Here is a 23,429-nt window from a genome sequence, read left to right on the forward strand (position 1 = left end):
GCCAAGTGAGAGCAGTAGCCCCTATGCCTCCCCATTGTGTTGGTCAGAAAGAAAGATGGCAGCCTACGCATGTGTGTGGACTATCGGCTCCTCAACAGTAAAACAAGGAAAGACGCTTTTCTCCTTCTCGTATAGAGGAGAGTCTTGATGCCCTCTCTGGTGCATGTTGTTTTTCGACCTTGCATACCCAAGTCCTGGTGGCAGAGCAAGACAAGCCCAAAACAGCTCAGTATAATTGCCCTCGTAGCCTTGCCACAGAAGCATGTTACAACAGCTTATTTTTGAATCCTTGGATCCTTGAATCCTGTTTTGTTGTGACGTTTTGGCCATGTGTTGGGCTGCTGTTTATTACTCCGATATCAGCTTCTGATAAGTTCATCACATTTCTTAACTTCATCATTATTGAACTTTGCGTTCACATCTTTCCTTACTTTCTCTAACCTGTCTCTTTCTCTGCTTACACAGAAGCTCAAACTCTCTGTTTTTATCTGCTATCATCAGATATTCAGCAACCTCATTCTTATCCGTCACACACTCTACAGCCTCATCAGCACTGACTAATGGACCACAATGTGAGTCTGTGGAAGCTCAGAAACTGTCAAACATTTGATTTCTGCACTTCCTGTGACAATTATTCAACCATTTGGAAATTCATTCAACCCAAAATTATAAAACATCAGTCAAAGATTTAAATGGAATATTTACAAAAAAACAGCATGAACAGTCAGTGAACTGACCTCAGAGTCTCCAGTTTACATTTTGGACTCTCCAGTCCAGCACACAGCTTCTTCACTCCTGAATCCTTCAGGTTGTTGTCACTCAGGTCCAGCCCTGTCAGATGGGAGGGGTTGGACTTCAGAGCTGAGGCCACAACTTCATAGTGACTCTCTGAGAGTTGACAGTTAGAAAGTCTGTGATGACACATAGATTACAAAATCTGTTATTATAGAAGAGGACACTTTATATTTACTTTATGCATTTGATGTCAGACCAGTTTGACATATTGTGCTTTGATGAACATTTGCTCTTCACATCAGTGGTTCAGCTCATCTTATCTCACTGTGTTTGACATGAAACAATCATTCTCATCACTCTCTCTCATACCTGAAGACTTTTAATCTGTATTGTTTGAATCTTGCAGATGAATGGAGAGAAATTTTAGTTAGATTGAGACTTCCAAAATGACTTCAAGACAAGATGATGAAACACAATTTGAATTCATGAACAATAAAATGCACCATAGCTCAGTTCAACACACTCAGAGGTTTAGAAGCAACAGAAAGCGTCAGTTTACGGTGACTAATGTTAGTTAATGTTAGCAAACTGTACACAGATATTGTAAAGTATTGTAATGGGTGTGAGGTTGGACCCAAGAACAGCACAGACTGAGACCAGTGTTGGAACAGTTTAACAGTTTATTGACCAAACAGGGTTGCAAAAATCCACAGCAAGTGCTCAGGAAATAGTCTCCAACAGAGCCAGCCAAAATAGTCCAACTCTCCAGCAGAAACCTCTGGGGAGGGAATCCAAGCAACAAGGAGACAGGCAAGGTGTGAGCGAGTAGAGGAGTGAGGGACGGAAGGCTGGTCAAGTTACCTGGGCAGGGACGATGAAGACTGGTCAGGGACAGGCAGGGTCGAAACCGGGGAAGAAATCTAAAGATGAATGCACGAGAGCTTAGCATGCTGCTGAAGACAATCTGGCAGAGACAGAGTGGAAGGAGTGGGTTTAATTCAGGTGAGGGAATGTCCTCCTCAGCAGAAGAGGAAGACAACCAGCAGAAAGAGGCAGCCACATCAGTGCCAACAGTGAACAAAAGCTTGAGCTGATGGGCAGGCAGCCTCCCTCTCTTGGTTGGCAAACAGTGGAGGCTGATACCCATAGGCGCACTGGAAGGGGGAAAGTCCAGTGGAGGAGCAGGTAAGGGAGTTGTAGGCATATTCCACCCAGACCAGCTGTTCAGACCGGGAAGCAGGGTTGTGGTTGGTCAAACAGCGACTGGTTTCCAGGTCCTGGTTCATTCTCTCAGTCTGCCCATTGGACTGGGGATGGAAGCCGGAGGACAGACCGACAGAGGCCCCAGTCAGACTGCAAAACACCTTCCAGAACATGGATGTGAACTGGGAACCCCGGTCAGAGACAATGTCAATGGGCAATCCATAGAGACGAAAATTATGCAAGTGAACCAGTTCAGCTGTCTCTTTGGCAGAGAAAAGTTTGGGAAGGGGAATGAAGTGGACCATTTTGCTAAAACGACAACTGTAAGGATGGCAGTATGGCCCTTGGATGTAGGTAGACCAGTTACCATTGACCATTGGCGATGAGGAACAGGCAATGGGTGCAGGAAGCCGGCTGGTGGATGACAAGGTCTTGTTCTGGTTGCACACAGGACAGGCGTTGACATAGTCTCGGCCATCCTCCTCCAGTGATGACCACCAGAAGCGCTGCTACAGGAAGTCTCGGGTCCGCTGAATGCCAGGGTGGCAGGTCAGCCAGGAAGCATGTGGAGTACTTTGGAGTGGAAGTGAGCCAGGCCAAACAAATGGTCAGGGGGACAGGAACTGGGAACATGCTGGTCCTTAATGGCAGCCCGCACCCTTTCCTCTATCTCCCAAGTGACAGAGGCAGGGCCGGCCGCTGGCATAAACACTCTATGCGGCCACAACCACTAGAGGGGGCCACACGATCAGTGTGTTATTGGATTTTTTGACCCTCTCTTTATTTCAACATATACTACAATGACGGAAACAATTAAATTTACAATCAATTTAAACAGACTTATTAGTACAGGGGTGAAAAATAAACCAGTAAAGTTAGTTTGTGACCACTCCCTCCTTCATGTGTAACCATGGTGACAACGCAGCCACAACGGTCAGCAACCGCGGCATTGTGGGTATCGTTATTTCACTGGTGTGGGAAATTAACAACACTAATTGCTAAAAATGTTGATAATGATTTTAAGTTGTTTTGGAGGGATGTACTGTTTGGGCTGTTTGACTTGAACAAAAAAAGAGTAAGATTAAACATTTATTATCAATCTCATCATACTGATGGCAAAATTTCATATTCATAAGTGTAAATTTACTCAAAGAAAACCATCTTTTGTTGCCTTTCACAGTGAGCTCAGGCAGTACATTGCTTCCATTAAATTTTCTAATAACACAAAAGCGATTAAAACGGTTAATATCTGTGAACAAATATATTAATGTAAACTCTTAAAAAAAAATAACAACACTACAATGACTACACTACAATACAGATAAAGGTATGTTATAATGTGACTGTTTGACTCATTTCATTTCAATCAGATTAAATGCCGCTATTTCTATTTCAAGAAATCACAGGGGCCAGGTGGTTATTGAACTTAATAATAAACTAGCTGGTAAGCTAGTCGGGCTCTCTGACTGTATGTCATGTCAGAGAAATGTGAAAACAGCTTTGAATGAAGAATAGACTATGAACAGACTTGCAAGCAGTTCAAAAACAGTATGTTTCAAATAAGCACAAATCCTTTGTGATATTATATAGTCAATCAATTCATTTTATTTTAGGATGCAGAAGCGTTCTGTTATGTATTATTTAGCCCTCACTACACTTGATATAAGAAAAGATGAACTATAACAGTATTTAACATCTGTGTATAATGTAAATGTTAGTTTCTTTTGCCTTGTTGGTATACTCATTCACACATCACATCAATAGTATTCATTTTTCTATGTGCTGAAACAACAATACCAGAGGCCCAGCAATAACATGAGTAGGAGTCTAGTTTTACTTGTTAACTAGCTACTAATGTTTTATTGCAACATTAAATCTGTGTTTTGATATATTATTTTAATACAGAACATATTAAATGTCCAAACTGGCCCAAATAGTTTCAGGCTATCCATTTGCTTTCCAGGCTATGTTAAATTGTATTTTTGTATCTCATACAAACATACATCTCATTTGGACAATCAGCTAATTTGTATATTTCACTGAGGAAATTGCATTTGTTGTGATGTTAATAAATACATGGAAGATACATATGACATACCTATGTAATATCTTCCAGCCTATATGTAAAAATAATAATAATCTAATGTATTATCTTTTCAGGGGCATTATTGAAATACTTTGGACAGACCTCTGCTACACCAGGTCCATCTACCTCATCAAGTGACATGACTGCTGCTGAAGGGACATCATCTTTATTATTTATTTATTTATTTGACTATTTCTCACTCTTATTGATCATTGCTATTTTTCAAAATATTTTAGTTTTTATTGGTGTTTATTTGTCATTGTTGTTAATTTGTTACATGCAAGTTAGTTATTTTTTATTATTTAGAATGCTTTTAATTGTCTTAGCCTCTCAAAATTTTCTATATATTTTAAAATATCGATACATTGTTCTAAAATATAGTTTGTTTGTTGTTAATTCAAGTGTCATTTAGTTGCGAGCAGTGCATGTGATTTAGTGGTTTCCCTGTGAGTGTTTTTCACAAAGTCTTGCTTAGGGCCACCAAAATCCTAGGGCCGGCCCTGGACAGAGGCAACGAGACAGGAAGCTGGAACGATGGTGGAAGGCTCAATCTTGTCAGGACACTCAGGAAACTACCGGGAAAGTACGCATGGCTTGATGTTACGAGACCCGGGCCGATAGTGTAAAATTTAACCTGTCAAAGAATAGTGACCAGCGGGCCTGTCTAGAGTTCAGATCGACTATATTCCACGCTTCGATGATCAGTCCATACGATGAATGGCACCTTGGCTCCCTGTAGCCAGTGGTGCCACTCCTCTAAGGCCAGTTTCACCGCCAGAAGCTCCCTGTTACCAATAGAGAAAAAGGCGCAGGGGTGGACCTTCTGGTTGACAGTGGACTGCTGAGAAAGAATTGCCCCCACCCCCACACTGGATGCATCCACTTCCACCATGAACTGGCACTCAGGGTCGGGAATCTGAAGGATGGGAGCTGTGGAGAAGCGAGTCTTGAGGGTGTCAAAGGCTCTTTGTGTTTTGTCAGTCCAGCAGAAGGAGGTCTTGGATGAGGTGAGGGCCGAGAGGGGAGAGGCAATGGAACTGAAACCTTTGATGAAATGAAGGTAGAAATTGGCAAACCCCAGAAAACACTGCAGTTGTTTGTGTGTCTCTGGGACTGGCCAGGAGGTAACAGCAGACACCTTAGCTGGGTCCATCTGTAAGCAGTCCATTGGAATGATGTACCCCAAGAAGGAGACAGACGGTACATGAAATTCACACTTCTCTGCCTTGACATAGAGGGCATTGTCCAGGAGGCGGCGGAGGACAGATCTGACATGGGTGACTTGCTCCTCTTGGCTGCGAGAAAAGATCAGGATATCATACAGCATGTCCCGGAGCATGTCATTGACCAGAGCTTGAAAAACAGCTGGGCTCTGAGCTGGGTCCATTTCTGGACAGATTGTACTGTAATGGGTGTGAGATTGTACCCAAGAACAGCACAGACTGAGACCAGTGTTGGAACAGTTTAACAGTTTATTGACCAAACAGGGTCGCAAAAAATCCACAGCAAGTACTTAAATATCACTGGCTGGATCTGGATCAGACTTTTGAGGACACAGTTCCTGATAAATTCCAAGTACAAGGTGGTAAATTTAAAGTGTTCAGATCCTGGACAAACAAGATCTTCAAATGGACACTCAAACACAGTGAGCACAACCACTGCTGCGCTTCCTGCCTCACTAAATTTCTGTGTTGGAGTTTAAAATAGTAACAGTTCATCAAATCACTTTATTCTACGTGTCTCGTGTAAAATGTGACCAAAAATAAACGTTTACACGAAGCAGATCCTGTAAAAAGTTTTGATTTCTACGCTCCTTCTAACAGTCACTGGACAAAAACTCAGAGACAAGACGAGAGAGTAGAAGATGAAAACAAAACATACTGCAACAATAAAATCAATGCAGCGTGGCTCAAAAGCGATATACAAGTCTGAGCCATGTTTGCTGAGGATACATTCAGCAGTGACGATGACAGAGATTCAGCTCTCAACAGTTTTTCATGTGGTAAAATATGTAAACTTGTAAATAATATCAGGGACACTTGAGGGCACGTGTTAAATTAATTATCAAAGACATTGAAATAATTTTTCTTCTTTTATGATTTATGACTTTCTAACTATTAAACTGAACAAAAGAGCTCAAGCGCAGCACTCAGCATGCAGGTAAAAAGGATAAACAGTCTGTAATGACAGGCAGAGGTTCGGTACGCAAAAATTCAATCAGGTAATCAGGCAAACATATCCAAAGGGGCTGAGACAAAGGCAGGATCAAGAGCAGGAGTGATACAAAAACTGGTAACCATGAACTCAGTGGGAAAAAACACTGTCAAAAAACTGTCAGGAGTCAAAAGACTCATTTAAAAAATGTAAAGCAGAACCTTAAATTCAAGTTGTTCAAGTGTAAAACTATTTTAAGAAGAAGAATTTTAAAAAGTGAACATCTGAAGAACTAAACTACTAATCTACACTGATTCATAATGTTCATCACATCTGGACTTACTCAGCCTTTCTGCAGTTCCTCACAGCTGGAATCAGTCTCTGTCGTCCCTGGTCTGATGTGTTGAACTTCTGCAGGTCCAATTCATCCAGAACCTCCTCTGACATCTGCAGCATGTAGGCCAGAGCTGAGCAGTGGATCTCAGAGAGTTTCTTCTTTGATCTGTTCTCTGACTTCAGGAACTCTTGGATCTCTTGATGGACTGAGTCATCATTCATCTCCATCAGACAGTGGAAGATGTTAATACTTCTGTCAGGAGAGATACCATCACTGTTTATCTCCTTCAGGTTGTTGATGGCTCTCTGGATTATTTTTGGACTGTTGTCTGTCTGACCCAGCAGGCCTCCTAAGAGTCTCTGGTTGGACTCCACAGAGAGGCCATGAAGGAAGCGAACAAACAGGTCCAAGTGACCATTTTTACTTTGAAGGGATTTCTGCATGGCTTTCTTCAGGAACACATCCAAAGGTGGGTCATTGTTTCGAAATAACTTAGAGATCTTCTTTTGGAGAGACTTTGGTTTTGAGTCACTTTGTTTGTAGTCTTTCCTCAGGAAGTCCTTCAGTACCTCTGTCTTCTTGTTGCTGTAACAGTGGAACAGGTAGACTGCAGCCAGAAACTCCTGAATGCTCAGATGAACAAAGCAGTAGACTGTTTTCTGGAAGATCACACTCTCTGTTTTGAAGATCTCTGTACAAACTCCTGAGTACACCAAGGCCTCTGTGACATCCAGACCACACTGCTCCAGGTCTTCTTGGTAGAACATGATGTTTCCTTTCTCCAGCTGTTCAAACGCCAGCCTCCCCAGCTTCAGAAGAACTTCCCTGTCAGCCTCCGTCAGCCCCTGTGGACTCGTCTCATGTCCTTCATCGTACTTCTTCTTGTTCCTCTTTGTCTGAACCAGAAGGAAGTGTGAGTACAGGTCAGTCAGGGTCTTGGGCAGCTCTCCTCTCTGGTCTGTGGTCAACATGTGGTCCAGAACTGTAGCAGTGATCCAGCAGAAGACTGGGATCAGACACATGATGTAGAGGCTCCTGGAGGTCTTGATGTGTGAGATGATTCTGCTGGACAGATCTTCATCACTGACTCTCCTCCTGAAGTACTCCTCCTTCTGAGCGTCAGTGAAGCCTCGTACTTCTGTTACCCTGTCAACACATGAAGGAGGGATCTGATTGGCTGCTGCAGGTCTGGAAGTTATCCAGATGAGAGCCGAGGGAAGCAGATTCCCCTTGATGAGGCTTGTCAACAGCACGCTGACTGATGACTCCTGTGTGACATCAGACACGAGCTCTTTGTTGTTGAAATCCAGTGAAAGTCTGCTTTCATCCAGGCCGTCAAAGATGAACAGAAGTTTACAGACAGCGAGCTTCTCTGCTGTGACCTTCTGTAATGTTGGATGGAAAACATGGAGCAGCGTGAGAAGACTGAACCGCTCATCTTTGATCAAGTTCAGCTCCCTGAACGAGAGCAGAACCACCAGACTGACATCTTGGTTCTCCGAGCCCTCTGCCCAGTCCAGAGTGAACTTCAGCACTGAGAAGGTTTTTCCAACGCCAGCGACGCCGTTAGTCAGAACGACTCTGATGTGTCTCTGTTGGTCAGGTAAGGCTTTAAAGATGTCGTGGCATTTGATGGGAGTGTCATGGAGGGTCTCCGTCTTCTTGGAAGCTGTCTCAAGCTGCCTCACCTCATGTTGGGTGTTAACCTCTTCACTCTGTCCCTCTGTGATGTAGAGCTCAGTGTAGATCCTGTTGAGGAGGGTTCCACTTCCTGTTTCATCACTTCCTTCAGTCACACGTTCACATCTGGTCTTCAGACTGATCTTATGTTCATCTAAAACCTCCTGCAGACCACCACTCACTGAAACAGAGAAAGAAGTTTGAGACAAAACAAAGAAAAAATGTCAATCAGCTGATTATTTCACCATCACCAACAAAAACATCAATATTAGAATTTATAGAGAAATAAATGTTAGAAAGTCCAGTTTTGGTTGAACAACAGCCAGCTACTGCTCAACAACATCCTGTTTGCTGTTCTGGATCCACAATGGAGCACCTCACTGACATCAGGACAGCAGAAACTGTCCACATGTTCAGCCTGAAAACTCACAAACTAACTGCAGCACTTGAAGCCGTTCAGCTTTTTTGTTTGATGAAGTTGATGTACTTTGATGATTCTTCAGTTTTTGGGTTGAATGCACAAATTTGAAGTAATGTGATGAAATGCAGCAGGTTACATTTTAAAGATGGGCAGTCTTACTTTGTACAGTGCTGGTCTGACTGGCTGTCTGCAGTCCACGTCTTGTTCTGGATCTAGAAGTTCAGATGTTCACAGAGTAAAAGTGTCGTTACTTTTCTGTTTGAATTCAGCTTTCAGTCTGTGATGAAGATGATTTGATTTCAACTCTCCTGTCATGAACATTCATTAACAGCTCTTCCTGTCTGTCTGTCTCATTAAACATTCAGTCATCATGAATATAAATCTTTGAGCACTTTGTCTTCATCATCAATGCATTATCTTCATCAGGTCAGTTTACAGTAAAAAACAGTCTCTTACTTTATGTCTGAGGGTCCAGATTCATCACTGAAGTAAAGAGGAAGACCTTTGGACTGGTCGCTGTGTTTCTGTGTTTTCACATCATCACATTCTGTTTCTGTTCACATTTTACACAGCAGGAAAACTTTTTTGGAAACTGGGTTGAACTCAGAGGAAGACGACACAAAGGATTTGTCTTTGTGAGTTTGTTCAATTCTACTCAGTAAATTCATTTTGGTAGAAAATTTAACACACAAACACAAAAATCAACAGAGGGAACTGAAAATTAGTCAAATAAATGAGTTAGTATCAGTCCTCTTACTTTGTGTCTGAGGGTCCAGGTTCATCACTGAAGTGTGGAGGAAGACTTTTGGACCGGTCACTCTTCATAGACAGACAGCTGGATCCTGGAGACTCTGCTCTGTCCTCCTCTTCCTCCACACAAACATTCATCTTCTGGACTTCAGTCAGTCTGAGAAGTTAAACATGAACACTGACTGTGAGCTCAGGACACAACAAACAACAAACAAGTCTGTACAGGAAGAATGAAGAAACAAGAAAAACAGGTTTGTACAGGAGTAAAACACAAACACACCCTCACCCAAACCTACACACACACACACACAGTATACAGTATAAACCAGTGGGATCTTCACCTGGTCACTTTTCTTTGAATCTTTTCTTGTTTTCTTGGTTTCAGCAGGTTTAATGTGAACTATTCAGCCAATCAAGACTTTGTGTCCAAAGAAGTTTGTTTAAACTCTCTCTTAAATGCACCACAGAGCGACACAGGAAGTCATTCCTGCCTGCGGTCATTAATCTCTATAATGCCTCTCTCAGCTGACACATACACGGACATTTACTTTTGCATTTGCTGCACTTTATTTATTTAATGTAGTGTAGTAGTAGTAGTAGTGTAGTAGTATTGTAGTATTATTTAATGGAGTATTGTAACTAAAATAATTTCCCCCTGGGATTATTAAAGTATTTCTGATTCTGATTCTGATTAATCTCAGTGTGTGTATGTGTGTGTGCGTGTGTTCAGATGCAGGGACGCAGTACTTCTATATGGGGTTGGACTCTGGAAACTTTACTGTCACATCCAGAAACATCTCCCTCTGCAGTTTGGACGGTGAGCAACATGGACGAGTGACTGTACGTACAGGTGACTTCACCTGGGAAGACTAACACACACACACACACACACACACACACACACACACACACACACACACACACACTAAAGCACACTCTAAGCTCCTCTAACTTACAGCAAAGTAGCAAAATGTGTATCTCGAAGTCAGAATGTGTTTCAGTGTCTCCTGATACATAAAAAGACAAAATAATTTCTTCCCGTTTTTTCAGCTGTCGGATGAATTTATAAAACGTTTTATAAACGCTGTAAAAGCCAAACAGCAACATTTTTCTACGACTTCTACGGAGGCTCTTTTTGATTTGAACTCTGTGTTGTTTCTGGTGTCACGTTGTTGATTATAATTATTATCAGTACAGCTACTATAATTCACATTTATTTAATTTACAGTGCGCTGACAGTTGCGTCCTTTAACCTCTAGAAGGCGTCATTATCCACGTAACTAACAGCACAAACGTCTCAAAAGTCTCTGCTATTTGTGCACTTCTTACATGGCACGTCGTCACAGTTTGAGCTTCTTTTATTGTGTTTCTTTTGTGACCCACATGGGTACTAAACCCATTTATGCCATTTGAAAGTGTACCCACAAGGTGGCGCATCAGCCTTTACTCATTGTCATGGTCATGAGTGTGAGCGCGCTTTGACCCGACACGCTGATTAGAGAGCCCCCCATTAGTAAGTGAGCTGACGAACATCGGTAAGAAAGACAACATAGAGGTTGAAAATTCATGATTTATCACCTCAAAGCACTGTCTAATAAGTCTCTCACTTGTTAGGAGCGAGTATTGTGCGTATGTTGGATAAGAGGAGCTGTTTCACCGTGTGAGCCCTCTGAGAGAAATGCCAATGAGCTGGTTGGTACATGCTAAGAGGCTGTACTGTAGCTTGTTGTGTGAAACAAGCTGAATGCCTTTCATTGAGACACTTTTCTTAAACCAGTTGGAGCTACAGGAATGTTTCTTAAAGTCCCACCAGGTGGTGCGAAGCAGAGAGCTGCGACTAATGCAGGAGGTCCCCACCAGTACAAAAAGTAAGTTTTGCCATTACAGTGTTAACTATGGAAGCCCTAAAGGGTCATACATACATACATTTTATTCCACCCATTTTCCCGTGATAATGAGATAATTTTCCTCTGTTTTCCCGTGATAACGAGATAATTAATTTGAGATCTTGAGAAAACAAAACGATAGTCTAGTGTATTAAATCATTGCAGGAAACATCATTTAGTGTAGCAATGATCAACCTTTGTCAGAAATTATGGATCAAAGGGATTTTACAGTGGCATAATAGGTTTGCTCGCTCCGTATCATGGACTACATGCATTTGCCATACATTCTGTAATAAGGGCGCACTCGATTTAATACACTAGACTATCGTTTTGTTTTCTCGAGATCGAGAATTCATTATCTCGTTATCACGGGAAAACGGAGGAAATTATCTCGTTATCACGGGGAAACGGGTGGAATAAAATGTATGTATGTATGGCCTTTTAGGGCTTCCGTAGTCAAGTGAGCAGATGTTCGTCTTTTCCTGATTTCAAGTGCACTCGTATTACAGAATGTATGTCAGAAGAACTTCGATAAAGATCAATTTCTCGTCACACAGTTTGTTGGTGTGTTTCCTGTGAGGTGAATCAGCCTCACTCTTGTTTTCTTTCTGTTCGCAGAGTCACAGACCAAACACTGATGATATCTCCTATGGATAAACCCATTATGATGATTTCAACAGAATTAAAGTGGTGTGTGTGTGTGTGTGTGTGTGTGTGTGTGTTTCTGATCAACCTTCTTGGCTTTAACATGTCAGATATTAAGTTGGACTACAGTACCAATTTTAATAACTGTCAGTGCTACACATAAACTTACAGTTCAGTTCATTGTCATTCAAACATGAAGCTGTATTCAAGTAAAGTACAAGTAGCTCAAATTTACCTGAAAAACTTGTGTAACTTGTACTCGTCCAAACTGAACCATCTGCTGCCTCTTATTCATTCATCACCTTCAGGAAGTTTAGATGTGGAAAGTACATCACATTTACTCCAGTACTGCACTGAAGTACATTTTGTAGGTACTTGTACTCTGCTGCATTTGAAGTATTGGAGTTTCAAATTTTACAAACAAATCTTTGGATCAACAAATAAAATATGAAGCATTTTCACAGATTACACAACCCAAGAATATGTGAAGTATTTCAATGATCTCCCCCCACCTGAATCAACAACAGCACTGAAATACTGCTGACATCTGCTCTGCAGAGTAACTACTGTACTTTGAATACTTGTGTACTTTGACTCAAACAGGAAGTAGCATTTGCTAGTACCATCACTACTTGTACTTTGAAGAACATGGAAGGATGTCTGTGATGGAGAGCAGATCTGACTTCAGCTGCGAGTTTGTTGGTTTGGACAGCAGGTGGTGCTGCTGCATCACAATCAGCTGCGACTCCAACACACAACAGTGTGAGAGAGTCAGTGTCGGGGGGGCCCGGGCTTCGGGTCTTGGTGATGAGCCCAGCTGCAGTGGAGAAAAAACTGTTCTTGTGGTGTGAAGTTTTGGTCCTGATGGACCGCAGCCTTCTGCCGGAGGAGAGGGTCTCAAAAGGTTTGTGTCCAGGGAGGGAGGGGGGTCAGCCGCACACCTCAGAATCCTGGAGGAGTTTAGATCCTGAAAGGAGTTCAAATCATGGAGGAGTTTAGATCCTGGAAGAGTTTAGGTCCTGGAGGAGCTTCTTACTGGTGATGAAAGATGACATCACATCCTGTCCTCTCCACTGACTTCCTGTTTGTTTCAGAATTGATTCAAAGATTTTACTGATCGTCTTTAAATCACGTCTGGGTCTGGCTCCAGGCTACATTGATTCAGAGATGTTGACCCCTTATGAGCCAGTCCACAGCCTGAGATCTTCAGGTGGGGGTTCCTTCTTATTGTTGCAGTCGAAGCTTAAATCTAAAAGTTGGCCAACTTGGTAAACGGGACATATTGAATAAGACCAAATTGAGACCTATCCAGAACCTGTTGCCAGCTAAGGTGCCAGAAGTGACCATCCAACAGCACTTTGGCATCTGTGGTATAGTGCCTTGCTCAAGGGCACCTCGGCTGTGGCAATCTTTTTTTATTTGAGCTTATTTTGGCCCACTTCAGGTCCACCCATTATCCACGTCTTTGCTCATTTTTAGAGCTGTTGGGAGGTGAAAGAAACAGGACAGCCAACATGGCGGCGCACAGAGCTTCAAAACAGCTCTTCTGAAACCTGTGGGTGACGTCACGCATGTGCTGTCCATTCTTTATACTGTCAGTGTCGGCCATTGGCTGGCTTCATCTGTCATGTGACTGTTGCCATGCACATTGCAAACTGCAGTTCTGAGTATCCTGCATTGCTTCTTGTTAAAATAGTGTCTCCGTCCTTACCCATGACAGTGACCCTCTTTACCTTTGTGACAGTGGGACCACTATCTGCCATAGACCTACAACTTAAAGCCCACTGTGCCACATGCAGATGTGCAGGGGCAGTAAATGGGGGGCTGTGTGCTCTAAAATAGAGACACACGTGAAGAAGAACTGACCCAAAATCAGCATATGAAAATATTTTTAGTTGGATCATTGTACAGTCTGATCTGTGACAAATGTTTCCCATGACCCTAGAGGGTCTGTAGACAGAGTGCTGAAATAAAGTGACACTTCTAAACGAAATAAATCATTGTTTTTGGACTCGTCTCACCTCACCACCTTCCAGCCTGTGTGTTCCCAGCTGCTGCTGTTACTACTCCCAGTTCAGACTGGGAACCAGAGATGTTCTCTGGTGGTAGCTGCTTAAACACACAAGATACCTGATACACGGGTGGATGGAGCTCTGGAAATGTGTTGGACCACTTCATTCCAACCTACAGTACCTTTGACCCATTCATATTTAGCATGTCATCACTGCTCAGACTCCAGGCTGCAGCCATAGTTCCATAAATATTACCACTGAAGTATGAAATAGTTCCACAGAACAACATTTCTAAAAGTCAGTAACATGAAATGAAATTCCTTTGTTGAATACAAACAGGCTGTCTAAAGCCAAGTCTTATCTCATCCACATGTCATGATATGATGATGAGCCTTTAATTATACTTGTAGAAGACCTCACTGTTTTTTGGATGCTTTGTTTGTAATGGTGAATGCACAAATATTCTTTGGTATACTGCTGCAGATTGGTCTTGCCATGAAGTGTGTGTATTTTGGGCAAATCAGGTCCAGGTTTGGAACCTCTTCCCAGCCTGTAGTTTATAGTCTAAACTTGTACTATTAGAGAGGACGTGGGCCCATTTGTAACCCAGTTTAAAAGACCTGTCAAAACCAGCGGATACAACTTCCACAGTAGAGCAATTTCAATAAAAATGTGATTTCCACTAATTATCAGATTTTATTTTGTGAAAAGTGATCGTTCTTTCTCTTTACAGCTGCAGCTTTGCAGAGTCCCCTAAATCAGTGAAGGACTCTTAAAACATCACACATCTGTGATGATGTAATTGCAGTAAATTTTTTAATTTTAAATAATTAAACATTTTTGAAGAGATGATAAATAAAAACAAAACTGAAAAATAGTTTTTCGAATTTTCAAATCTTTTCACATGTTGGGGCGGTGTTTAGCTCAGTTGGTAGAGCAGCTGCCCCATGTACAAAGGCTCAGTCCTTGCTGTGGAAGCCCAGGGTTTAAATCCGACCTGTGGCTCTTTCCTGCATGTCATTCCCATCTCTCCCCCCACATTCCTGTCACTCTTCAGCTGTCTCTGTCAGAAACAAAAAGGCTTGAAAAGGTTAAAAAAAATAATCTTGTCACATTTTCTATGTTGTTGCCTCGTCCTCTGCAGGTATGCCGGCCTCCAGTGGAAACAGTCTGGACTCTCTTCATGACGACAATCCTCCACACTGGCTCAAGTCCTTGCAGACGCTCACAGACATGGATGTCCCGTCCAGCACCGCCTCACAAAACGGCCCCTTCGGGAGCCAGCCACCCCCCCACAGAGCTGGTTGGGCGCACTACCCGGCCCCCACCAACCAGTTTCACTCCCCACCACCAGGCTTCCAGACAGCCTTTAGACCCGCAGCACAGACCCAGGCAGACCTGCTACAGAGTGCAGCTATCGACCGCCACTAGGGACTGTCAACACACACACACACACACACTGAATCAGCAGATACAAAACTATTAACAACTAATAAGATAATCTAATATTTGACTTTCTTCCTCCTCCAGATCTTCTGAGCTCTTGTGTTTCTGATGGTTGTTATGAGTCTGGTCTAGGCGAGCTAACCCAGCCACACCACACTGCCTCATCATTTCACAGTACTGCAGAGACAGAAGCAGAGTCACTCATCATGTGCACAAAGTGTGTTTGAGAAGAAGAACAGCTGACTGATGTGATGTTTTAAGAGATGAGTGAAGTCAGATGCTGTTTCCAGAGAGCTGCATGAGAATCAGACAGAAGCGCTCGCAGCTCGCCAATAGAAATCCAGATGACACATTGTAGAAGGTTACAGTGACAGTGTGTAGCTCAAAGGCTTTGCTTCTGGTCTGCTTGTGTTTTAGGCCTTAACAAACATTTCATTCTGATTGTACCTGTATGATAATATGTGACTATTAAAGTGAACTTGAAGTGAAACAGCACATTGATTTGGACATTCTCATGAAGTAGATAGGACTGGAAACTGAAACAGTGACTGACTTTATGTCATTAACAAACATTTGAGACAGAGGCTGTCCTCGTCTCTTTATGGACACTTTAGTCTACTGTACCGGAATCCACTGATTCCACTCGTGTCATTTCAATGGGAGATAAAAGCTGGTGTGACCGAGCCCTTAGGCGCATTAAAGAGGAACTGCACATCAGCATGTTTGCAGATGTTTGACACTTCTACTGCAAACGTGAAGAAAGTGCAGACTGCAGAGGGAGCTGTGTGTAGTGAACATACCAGACCTCTGAAGACCCCTCCTCAGCTCAGACGGGGCTAGAGGCTCCAGGCTACATTAGCCAAAACTAGCATGTGTATATAAATAGATGATATAGGAGTGCAATGCTAAATCAGTGGAGTGGTCTGAATTCACAGGTGAAAAGATGTTGTGGAGACATTGGAAAACAAAATCTCAGCCTTATGTCAAAAGTGAAGAACTGCAGCGCAGGACAGGAAGATGGATGCAGTTCTGTTAATAGCACAGTGGGTGTGTGCATTCATCGATGTTTGATATGTATAGTCTGCACATTTAGGGCTGTCCCTCGTCCTGCAGACGTGAGCAGGAAGTAGGATTTGTGTTCAGGGATGGTTTTTGCAGAGCAGTAAATGGGTTTGAAACTGTGCCAAAGTCAAAAGTGTGCTGTGGACTCCTTTTAAGCTGCGTGAATATTCACTGGCCAAACCTCTGTATCAGAGGGTTGAAGGTAAACAGACGGGTTTATAGCACAGTCTGCCACTGTGTGGCGCTCACTGTCAGCTGTCTGCAGAGACCTCGCCCATTGTCCCAGATTTATGTGACGGCTTAAAGCCTCAACCGCTCGGCTGATGATGACATTCGGTGGAAGTCACTGTTGTTCTGTGCTTGTGGTTTTAGACATTTAAAGAGTTCTATTTAGCACATTTGAGTTTTTAACCTGATAGGGCTGCAGCAGGAAGCTTGAGGCGTGTGCTGGGACAGCAGAGCTTCAGACCAGCTCAGACCATCAGTATCACCAGGTTTACATCATGCACCTTTTATTATCAGAAGCTTCACTTTGTAATGGTCCTAAGTTGTATTTTTTCACACGGTCCTGACAGCTTTCATAAGTCAACAGTGCTCCTGAGGAATCGGTTGCTGATGCAGCCTAACGTGTTTTCATAATGTTCAAACATGTCGATGAATGTCAAATATGTCAGTGAATAGCTGAGGGGGTCACATCTCTCTAGGTCTGGAACATAAAACAAACTAAATATCAAATAAAAGAGAAAATCTGAAGTGTTTTTGCTCCTTATTTCTCCTCTGCATTTGAAATGAAGCTTCAGTTTTACAGTTCTACACTTTTCTTTTCCATATGATAAACAGGTCATGGAAACAAGTCATTCAGCCCAAACTGGGATGATTAAACTCTCCAGTCTCTCCACGTGGGAACTGGTTTAGAGCTCATTATGTCTGCCACATGCTCTCAGGGTTTCCGCTGAGGCTTCTCCGTGGTACACCATCACATGTCCTGTAAAATCATTTGCAAGGACAGACGTCCAACGAGGAGGCAGCAGTTTGCAGATGCAGTGAGCGCTCATACTCTGCCTATAATGTGCTCATATTCAGTAGGGACAACATACAAACCTATTAGCTGAGCAGGCCAACATGATTATTAAAATTTCAGACACACTGATTGGTGTGTAGACATTGGTTTGGTTCTGTTAGACAGCTGTTTGTTCATATCAGCAGTACATCCATCTCTGCTCATGGTGATGAAGAGGTGATCATCAAGGATTCTTGGCTCGCCTCTGTGGAGGAATTTTTCTTTTCTCAGTGAATTACCAGTTATTTATTCACACAGTTTGCCTCCCCTCACCCTCCTGATGTCTTTCACACATTCTGTCACCAACAACCAACATCATTAGTAAACACACCGACGAGATTTATTTTGTGATTTTACATTCCACAGTTGAACATTTCCTTTTTTTCTCCTATGTTAAGTTTATTCAACAGACACATTACTGATGTTAAAGGTTGATAGATCAGTTTAGTCTCTGATGATCTGTCCACAATGGAAGCTGCAGTATCTCTGTCCTCGTCTTCATCAGCTCTGCTCTGATGAAGTCCGTGCCTGTGCGCTTCTTCTTCTGCTGACTCAGCTTTTATTCCTTCTGACGTCGACCTCGTGTGTAACAGCAAAGTCTTTCAGTTTGTCTGTGAACGCTGCAGATATTACTCCACACGTTTAGTCTGTACCTCTGACAGGGCGTGGAAATGTGTTCAATGTGACATCACAAAAAAATCTAAATCATATGAGTCATATATGAATAAAACAATCATTTGTGAAATTTTTAAAACTCAAATTATTATGAATTTTCATAATAACCCTTTTCTAGGAGCTCGTGACTTTTCTCAAAAGTCTGTTTTTATTTCAGAATGGCATTGTTACAGTCACATGACCCCATCCTCTGACTTTGCAGCCAATCACGTGTCCCCTGTTAGCTCCTGTTAGCTCCTGTCAGCCCTGTCCTGCTGCTGTAAATGAACAGACACAAAGTTCTGCTGCTGCAGCAACATCTTCTTTTATTCACTTAGTTTACCGAGCTGCACATGCTGCCTACATCCAGGGCTAACCGGAGCTAGCTAGGTAGCAGGCTAGGTGTGCAGCCTTGCTAAGAAATCTAAAAAGTTATGTAATGAAAATGTGTCATTATGAAAAGTGTCATTATGAAAGACAAGCTGACTCTTCACATGCCTCTAATGAAATAAAAAAAGTTACAGTTGAGTTTGAATAATTACTTCAGCTATTTCACAAATTGTTGTTTTATGTATATATTTGACATCGTCTCTCTCTCTCTCTTTCCATATATATCATAGTATTAACACTTCAGGGTTTCAAGTACGGTAAGTTATGGATGTCATATAGGCTAATCCGAGCGATCATTACTGTGGTGACATCTCAACTGTAAATTTGCTCAATTACACCAAATCAAATAAAGCTGTGATGTTTGTAAAGGACAGGTTGTAATGCATGAAATGTTTCATGTTTTCAGATGATAAAGTTTAGTTCAGCCGCTCTTTAACTTCTGCTTTGGAGGGAAAATAATTGGTTTCTCTCAAAGAAATTACAGACTGCAGGTGTGATGATTTTCATCACTCTGAAACATTATATTTCATAATGATAATTCTAGTGAGGGTTTAATTACTACACAGCACGTCACATCTGGACCCTGTTACAGAAACAACCCTGTTACATATTTTTTCAAACCCTCTGTCTGCTTATTATTATCCTACATAAAGTCAGTTTTGTATATTTTTTAAATCAATTGACCTAAAATGGTCAATTCATTTAAAAAATATACAATGACTGCAAAGTGGCCTGGTTGAACTCAAATAGTTAATGGCACTCATGGCTCATATGGACGGCATTAATAAATACATTGTGTAGAATTAAAGAGCAGCTGTGGTTTCTAATCAGTTTTAGTTCATTATGTTCAGGCAGCAACTTGATTATTTCATTTTCTTCAGACTCCTGACGGTCATCTCTGTTTTTCAGAGATAATGGTTTGATAGCTTATTACCTCAGGAAATGCCTTTCAAACTGTTAATTCATAATCAGGACTTCATTATGTCATGACTGTCTATAAGATTAGATTATTATAAGATTATGTGTTGGCCTGCCTACACAGTTACGATCTGTCACTTCTGCTCTGTCTCTTCTGCTCTGTCTCTTTGGCTCAGAGGATAAAACACACAACATGATGTGATCACCAGAGAACCCTGTCTGACGTTTAGATAATGTTAGTTACATCACTATGAAAGCATGGACGAAGGCGTCAACGCTAGCTGAAGAGTTTCTTTCAGACTGCGTCACAAATCTAGAATAATCCATGTTTTGTGTGACTGAAATAATACACAACAACAGTTTCTAAATTCATCCTGACTGAATTATTTGTGCATTCAACCGATTCTACAGCGGACCACCACTACAGAGGGAGATGCTGACTGATGTGTGTGTGTGTAACTACAACCAATGGGCGAGAGCAGCTAATAGGTCAGGGAGTTATTTAAGGTTCATCCTAATTTATCATAACTTGGATCTTATTTTTGTAGTTTTATCACATTTGATGATTAGATTCAACTCACTTGGTTGATTTCCGAGGTCTGTGAACACATCACTCACTCAACAAGTCATGAAACACTAACAGTCAGCTGATCAGACAAACAAACCAAGAGTTTATGCAGATTATCTAAAGCAGTGTTGTCTGACAGGAACACAGGACATCTACACCCATACTGTATCAACACTAAGGGCTGAATTTTGAACATGAAGTATTGATTTTATTGATTTTTGTTTGACAAATACAGAGCAGATTATAAACTGACGGTTCATTCATCTGTAGTCCTCAGAGTACATGATACATTATATTCTGACTTCATTGTTTGGAGTGTTCGTTTGGTTGATGAGTGAATCATGACAGGAAATAATTTGACCTGATCAGTTTAGAATTAAAACAGGCAGTCAGGCGGTGCTGAACACACATAGCACAGGTACAGCTAGGTTAACCATGTCCAAACATGTTGACACTCACTGATCTAATTGGAATAAGTTCTCACAAAATAAGACCCAAGTTGTGATTAAGCAGATCCCAGTTCAGGTTTTGTTTCTGGAGTTCTGATGGAGGCTGACTGTACTGTCGCTCAGCTCTAATGTCTGTGCCTTCATTTTAAATGGCCTGTTTATTGCATTCTTATCAGCTTCCCTAATGTGCATAGAAGTATTAAAGCCCACAGGGCCGGTCTTAGCTATGGGCAATGTGGGCAGCCGCCCAGGGCGCATTCTCCGTGGGGGGCGCACCACCGCCCGAAAACGAAAAAAACTCGCGAATTTTAAATACCGCTCATTAAGATAGCGGAGCGGGCGCCCCGGGAGCGTGGTGTTGACAAGGCAGAGGGGGGCGCACGGCGCATCCAGGGGCGCACGAGAAAGTCTAGTCTAGTCTTTAGTCTAGATGTCTTTCCGCTGAGTGGGGTGCCCACAACCTTTTTAACCTTGTGCTTTGATACTGTACTGTTTACAGAGACAGCCCTGTCAGGTCTTTGCTGTTGATGAGAGAAAAAAACAATAGCTGGATGAAAACCTGTGTGCTCTGAGACATAGCAGATCTTCACAGTTTCATGGATATGAAAGCTGGAGCACGTTCTCATCAGATGCAATAACTTAAGCATTCCACAGTCGCTTAGGGCAGCAGTGCACAAATTTAAACGTGCTGCGCATCCTTGACTCCTCTTTATCTGCTGTGTCTGCTGGGGATCTCCAGAAAATATGACAAGAAGTCAGTTGGGTTGAACAGGATACTACATCTCTCCATCATGTCTTTCTGTTCAAAGCTTCAAAGCTTTGTCATTATGATCATTTTTTACAACGTTTTTCTATAGAGAATGCAAAACAATGCCTCCTCACACACTCACACATGTTAACCTTCATGACTAGAATGGAATAAAATAAACAAACACAACATTTGCTCTGAAGGAACGCTCAGTCAACAGTTCGTTCACAACATGACGGGTTCAGTAAAAAGGAAAATACACTTTGACTAAAAGAGGAATGCGTGTATAAAATGCTAAATGGCATATGGATCATAAGACAGAATAGAATGCACCTACACAAGAATGAACATGGTCCAACATGACAGCTCCTGGTTGTCTCTTCTCTGGAGTATTCTGTACAGTAATGTACAACAGTGGAGGTCCCGGTTCTCCTCGCTGCCCCATTTGTCCAAAGTAACTGGAGGGACCTCAGAAACACTGAAAGTTAACACATGGCCACTAAACATGATCCCAGCCGAGCAGGTCACATGGTTTCATGTCCGGCCCATTCCTTCATGAATCCACAAGAAACTTCTTCACTTGATCGTAACAATCTGACCGTTTCCCTCCAACACTTCTGATTCACCATTGTTCTCCACCATTGGTTCATAGAAGTTCTCATGTTGACCTCACTCACTATCCAAAATGTAAGTCTTCCAGCGTCTCCACAGATTTCCTTTGCAACCTTTCAAGGTCATGGTCCATTTCATCGTCTGCCCCACAACAACAAAACAAGCACAACTTCAAATTTTTGATAATATTTCTTTAGTTCTTCAGTTTTTTGTTATTTTCAAGATAGCAGATCATCAAGACACCCATTTTTAAACACACACACACAAATAAAAAAAAAGATCCGTAACCAGGAGAAACTGGAGATGAGTGGATGGATGAAGACATTGAACAGTTTTTCTGTTTGTTTGTTGTCAATCTGTGGGTTCAGTTGGGTCTTCTCAGCTTTAGCAGACGGTACCGTTCTCCTGTCTGGACTTGGGGCAGGTGGATCGGGGTATGGGCTGGACGGAGGGAGCCAGGGTGCAGAAGAATCCGGCGATGAGGGTGAGGCCGAGGCCTCCCCAGGCACAGAACATGGACCAGCCGTAGCCGTGGCCGATGTCGTCAGGCAGGCCATACAGGTTCCGTGGATAACGGGAAAGCTCGAAATTAATGCCAGCAACGCAGGTACAGAGGGAGATGATGCAGAAGGTTCCTGAAACAACAAAAGACAACATGAAACATCAGAAACAGAGGAACCAAACCTGACATCTACTAGTGAAAAGGAACTACTGAAATCAACTTTTCCCCAGGTCACATCAGTCACATATGATCATACCAATATGTTTATATCAGAGGTGTCCAAACTTCTTTTAAAGAGGGCCAGATTTGACAATGTGAAGATGACCGGGGGCAAATACAACAAATCTAAACACTAATTCTTCCTTTCTTTCACATCTAAAGTCAGATAACAAAGAATAAATGGTAACACTTTATTTGAAGGGGTGTTCATAAGACTGACATGACATTGTCATAACTATGACATGACACTTGTCATGAACATTAATGAATGTCAATGACTGCTGTCATTAAGTGTCATGCGGTTTCTTATGTCATCTTTTACTGTCAACTTGACATTGTTTGGGGTGTCTTTGTTATGACAACTTGACATTTACCAAGATGACATAGGCTGACCATGTCTTTGTCATGACAACTTGACATTAACCAAGAGCACTTGGTCAGTAAATATCTTTGTCATGACAACTTGACATTAAGCAAAACCACATAGCTGAGAAGTGTCTTTGTCATGACAACTTGACATTAACCAGCATGACCTGCAGGTGACTTTCACTTCAGCCTTGCACCAGCCCACTCACTAGCTTGGACCTGTGAGCGCCTAGGACTGGGGTGGAGACACACTAGGTAAAACCAGGGTGCTCTCTCCTTGGGCCTGGGGAGGAAAGCTTACTAACCTACTTACAGCACAGCTGCTAGTGCATCAGCGTTAACATGCAAATGCTAACATGCTATGCTAACATGCTGGTGTAACCCAGATAAAAAAACATGTGCATTAAAAAGGTATATTTCATTGTGCATTAAAAACAGACAGACAGATAATTAAGCTAAAAAAGTGTTAAAAATGTATTATATTCACATCTAAAAAAAAGAGAATAGTGAGTTAAAAGACTGTCAA

At 42.1% G+C, this 23,429-nt stretch overlaps 3 protein-coding genes across 4 annotated transcripts in view; 1 reads left to right on the forward strand and 2 right to left on the reverse strand.

Moving 5' to 3' along the window:
* The window catches only part of cnot4b (CCR4-NOT transcription complex, subunit 4b), an 83,315-nt gene extending 66,145 nt beyond the window's left edge, over positions 1 to 17,170 (forward strand). For both annotated transcript variants that reach the window (XM_027276111.1, XM_027276112.1), the window contains exon 13: positions 15,054 to 17,170. In XM_027276111.1, the coding sequence (XP_027131912.1) occupies positions 15,054 to 15,340 (287 nt within the window). In that variant the 3' untranslated portion in view covers positions 15,341 to 17,170. The remainder of the gene's footprint in view (positions 1 to 15,053) is intronic.
* On the reverse strand, positions 648 to 8,791 carry LOC109142540 (protein NLRC3-like). Its single transcript, XM_027276113.1, has 3 exons — positions 8,776 to 8,791; positions 6,522 to 8,376; positions 648 to 911 (listed from the first exon to the last, which is right to left on the reverse strand). Coding segments are annotated over exons 1-3 (2,043 nt in total). The 5' UTR covers positions 8,777 to 8,791; the 3' UTR covers positions 648 to 724.
* Positions 17,171 to 17,750: 580 nt separating the features above from the next.
* tmem178bb (transmembrane protein 178Bb) overlaps positions 17,751 to 23,429 on the reverse strand; it is a 113,354-nt gene continuing 107,675 nt past the window's right edge. Inside the window, exon 5 of the mRNA XM_019276558.2 lies at positions 17,751 to 22,451. Coding sequence (XP_019132103.1) covers positions 22,201 to 22,451 — 251 coding nt within the window. The 3' untranslated portion in view covers positions 17,751 to 22,200. The remainder of the gene's footprint in view (positions 22,452 to 23,429) is intronic.

Source organism: Larimichthys crocea, unplaced genomic scaffold (assembly GCF_000972845.2).
Source record: "Larimichthys crocea isolate SSNF unplaced genomic scaffold, L_crocea_2.0 scaffold306, whole genome shotgun sequence".
NCBI lineage: Eukaryota > Metazoa > Chordata > Actinopteri > Sciaenidae > Larimichthys > Larimichthys crocea.